Here is a 4,324-nt window from a genome sequence, read left to right on the forward strand (position 1 = left end):
CAGAACATGGTAGAGTCGGGTTCGGTGTTCTGACTTGAGTTAAATAGAAAGCAGCATTAAGTGGATACCGGCACTTTGTTTTGGCTTTGCTGTGGTGTTCTTCGGTGTCTTCTAATGGTGTCCTGAAAATATTCTGCATTCTCCTGAATAGTATCTATTAGAGATCAATGCAGTGAAGGTTGTTTTGGTTCTTGGTTCTGGACTACAACTAATTTGCTTCTTGTTAGCATGAAAATGGCTGATTGAGCCACGGAAAGCAGCCAGCATACCACCACTGGTCCTTGTTCCACACTACAAGTACAATGAAACTCCATCAAGTAACAATAAAAGTTGTGGTATATTTTAGAGCAGTTTGACCCTTTTACACTCACAAAAAAGTTCAAAGCAATAGTGTGGTTAATTAAAGGTTCTCAAACCTTAGCTTGATTCAATAACATGAGATTTCAAAAAGAGCAGATTAAGAAAAAAAGTTAAAGACATAAACTTGTGTGTCAGTTTGAAATGAGCAAAAACGAGAGCGTGTTTATTGTAAAAGTACTTTTTTTTATTATTCCAAGCCCTTGAGCACATAGAAAAACATTTGCATTCCATCAGCAGTACATATGCAAGCTTACATTTTAGTTTCAAGTAAAAGCCGTTTAACCAGTGGTTACAGTGGATACTTCATTCTTAGATGCAGTCGCTCAACATTCATTCATTCATTCATTCATTCATTTATTCATTCATTCATTCCTGACCGTAGTCCCGCAAAATGAGCCATGTGTGGATGAGCTGAAGGAAGTCGTGTCTGTTAGCGCTGTAGAAAACTAGCATAGTACCTGAATTTTCTCTTTTTTGCTTGGATGAGCAAAAAAAATAAAAAATAAAAAAATAAGACTGAAAGTGAAACGCAGGCTGATCCCACAATGCAAAGCAAGGCTATGACATCTGTTATGTTCAGGAAAAATATGGTAACTTTGACCTGATTTTACCTTATTCTTAGAAACAGACTACGTAAAAATGAGGAAAAAAAAAATATATATATATACTTGTATAAATATATATAATTTATACAAGTATACTTGTATAAAATCCTGGGTCCGGTCCACAGTGAGCAAATAAGCAGTCTGGCTAAGGCACTCACCAACTTATCAATAACTTAGAACAAAGGCAGATGGAAGAAATTAGTTAAATACTAAACTACTATAACTTAGCCAGTGTTTGTCATATTTTATTTTATTTTATTTTACAAAAATATACAAAAACCACTAGAGGCACTTGATTTGGTAGAAATGAGGCACTTGTAGAAAGTAAAAAAACAAACATAAAAAATATAAAATCTCCACCATTTCCCACTTTGCATCTTCTTATAAACTACATAATGACCGCAGGTCGGCACGCTCCTATATGTGAATGCTTCATTTCGTCCATATATAGCAGTTCAGTTAGAAGTTGGCCACCTGCTGTGCTGCGTCTCTGGAGATGCTGACAGTGATACCCTGGAGGTGAGAGGCGGGAGGGTCCATAAAGAGAGTCTGTAAGCTGAGAGTGACCTACATGTGCCTTTTCATGTGGAGAGCCAGGTGGTCCGAGCGAGAGAACGCGCGCTCGCACAGGTGACACTGAAACGGCCTGTGCCCGGTGTGCTTCCGGAAGTGCCGAGTCAGCTCGTCGGATCGGGCGAACTTCCAGCCGCAGCCTTCCCAGTTGCAGTGGTAAGGCTTCTCACCTGGCGAACAGAAAAGCCAAACTGAAGTTAGGATTTGCAGTGCAGCGCCACCTTGTGGCAAAAACTTTAGAAATTAGGGCGCCGCGCGCTGCACAAACAACACAGCAACGCCGATGAGAAGAAGCCGAGGTTCGAAGGTCAGCTCACCTGTGTGCGTCCTCATGTGCGCCTTGAGATGGGAGCTCTTGGTGTACGTCTTCCCGCAGCCAGGGAACTCGCAGTTGTGCGTGGCGGCGCGTTTTCTGGTCCAAGACTTGCGGCCTCGCTTCTGCTTCACGCAGCCGGCCTCGTCGTGCGCGTAAAAGTCCAGCAAAGGCGACGAGGGCGGAGTGAGCATCATTCCCTGCAGCGAGGCGGCGGGATGGTGCTGCTGGGGATGCATGCTGTACTGTCCTTGGAACTGTGGTGCACCTCGGTGCGCGTAATGCGGGTGGTACGGCGCGTTCATGTACTGGCTTGACAGCTGGTTCTGATCGTGATCGTGATGGTGAAGATGATGATGATGGTGGTGGAGGGGCCTCATTTGCGGCTGCAGCGTGCAGTCTGTGCGTCCCTGAAGTTGGATCTGGTGCGCGCCGAAGCCCTGCGCCGCAACGGGAGGCTGGTGGTGCGTAAAAGCCGCGGGTGTGCGCATCTGGTGTTTGTCATACGCTCCTTCCGCAAAGGCTCCGGCAACAGCTACCATGCACGACTGCACCCCGGGCTCGGTTTTTATTTTGTATCCAAGCGGGGACGGAGGTGACGCCGCGTGGGGGAGCGGAGGGCCGTTTAAAGCCCGCAGCTCGGTATACTCGCAGCTGTCCCTCGCCTTGCTCGTTTTCTCCCGAGCGCCTTCCTCTGGATAGCTCATGTCGGGCGTAAGAAGCTCCGCCATCAGGCTGCGGACGGGGCTCGACTCCGCGAAGCCGCCGACGACGCCCGGGTAGCCCTGAGCCAGGTGAGAAGGCGGGTGGTCAGTGCAGTCTGGCAGAGATCCGCCGCCGCAGCTTTCTGGCGAGTCCGGCAAAGAGTACCCGCACTGGTGCTGCTGCGTGGGAGACGCGCTCCCTCGGTCGCTGTTCCCGGCAGTAGAGTCGGTGCAGATGGTGTTCGACAGGATGAACTCGAGGTCCAGAAACTTCCCGAGCTCGTCGTCGTCTTTGTGGGCTGCAGACGGAGAGTGAACGATGCTCAAGTCGACCTCGATGCGCGCGCTGCCCGTGCCACCTGTTGCGCCGCTCCTCACCCACTCATCCATGTTGCAAAGCTGAAAATAAACCCAATTAAATAAATGAATAACTTAAGCTCATGTCAGGATGGTGATCAACCAATCTTTAAAGACGATAATATTCTTCTACTTACGTTATCCATCGCTTTGAAATTTGGAAACGACGTCAAGGCGGGCATCAGTGCCTCAGCCACAGCCATTCTGAAAGTCTATCTCTCTCTCTCTCTCTTTTTTTTTCCTCTCTCCCTCTCTCTCTCTTTTAAACAATCAATGCGAGTTTAAGACTTTGACGTATCTGTGCATGCAGAGCGCACGTTCTGGTTTGCATGAACAGCTCGGGAGCGCTCCAGGATTCAGGATGTGAGTATCAACACCGCAGACGGACTTTTTATACCGCCGCTGTAACTCAGAGTGGGAGGTGTGGCCTCGGCTGCAGTAATCGCACGCACATGTACTTCTGCATGCACGACCTTCCCCCCGTCGAGTTGAAAAAAACAAAAAAAAAAAAAAACAGTGGAATTCCTTGAGCAGGTGAGATCAAAGTGGCAAAAGAACTTAACGAGAAATTTCCTGTAGTTTATATGAGCACGTGTTTAAATAAGAGGTATGGAACTGAAACAGAATTAAGTCAAATTTTTTTGACGATATGACTACCAAAAAAAAAAAAAAAAAAAAAAAAACATGACGTCCCCGAAGGCATTGGTACATCCATATTAGTTTCATTCATATGAAACCTGACATTTTCCTTGAGGCTGGAGCAAGAGGGCGACTCCAAACCTGAAACGCAAACATAAAATCCAGGTCACTTACATTGTGAAGAAGCGTACAGCCCAATGAACAGTTTTATTCATTTATTTTTTTTAAAACTTTAACAAAAAAATAAGTCTTTTACAGGCGGCATGATTTTTATTTTGTTCATTTATTTATTTATGTATGTATTTACTTATGTATTCCGTTTTTTTTTTTTTTTGTTTTGTTTTGGGGTTTTTTTTGGTCCAGGTAAGCAGAAAAGCAGAAACGACGCGAGTCGATTCCCCCCTCTCAACTTAAGCAGTTTAAAAGCCTCCCCTCCCCCCATCAGCTTCATTTCGGTCACTTCAAACTGAAACTCGTCGTTCATTCATCTTCAAATCATCTCCGTCTGTTTTTGTCAAACAGGAACGCGTGAAGCGGTGGGGGCCCCATCAAGACAAGACTGTTAATCCGGGAGTAAACAAAGGACTGGCCGACACGTTTCCTTCATGACATCCCCCCACCGAAACCCCAAACACCACCAGGCACGCATTCACCCTACGGTGTTCATTCCTTTGGTAATGCACAGGTGGATAAGTAACAGTAGGAAACAGAGAGAGAGAAGAAATAAAGAGGAAAAAAAATTGGCATTTAAAAAAAAATTATATATATATATA

At 45.7% G+C, this 4,324-nt stretch overlaps 1 protein-coding gene across 1 annotated transcript; it reads right to left on the reverse strand.

Annotated features, from left to right (window-relative positions):
- Positions 1-1,194: 1,194 nt before the first annotated feature.
- Positions 1,195-3,549, reverse strand: klf17 (Kruppel like factor 17). The gene is made up of 4 exons (XM_016671780.1): positions 3,178-3,549; positions 3,050-3,142; positions 1,856-2,954; positions 1,195-1,708 (listed from the first exon to the last, which is right to left on the reverse strand). Exons 2-4 carry the CDS (start codon positions 3,113-3,115, stop codon positions 1,533-1,535), a joined length of 1,341 nt encoding a protein of 446 aa, XP_016527266.1. The 5' UTR covers positions 3,116-3,142; positions 3,178-3,549; the 3' UTR covers positions 1,195-1,532.
- Positions 3,550-4,324: the final 775 nt, after the last annotated feature.

Source organism: Poecilia formosa, unplaced genomic scaffold, assembly GCF_000485575.1.
Source record: "Poecilia formosa unplaced genomic scaffold, Poecilia_formosa-5.1.2 Scaffold51, whole genome shotgun sequence".
Taxonomy (NCBI): domain Eukaryota; kingdom Metazoa; phylum Chordata; class Actinopteri; order Cyprinodontiformes; family Poeciliidae; genus Poecilia; species Poecilia formosa.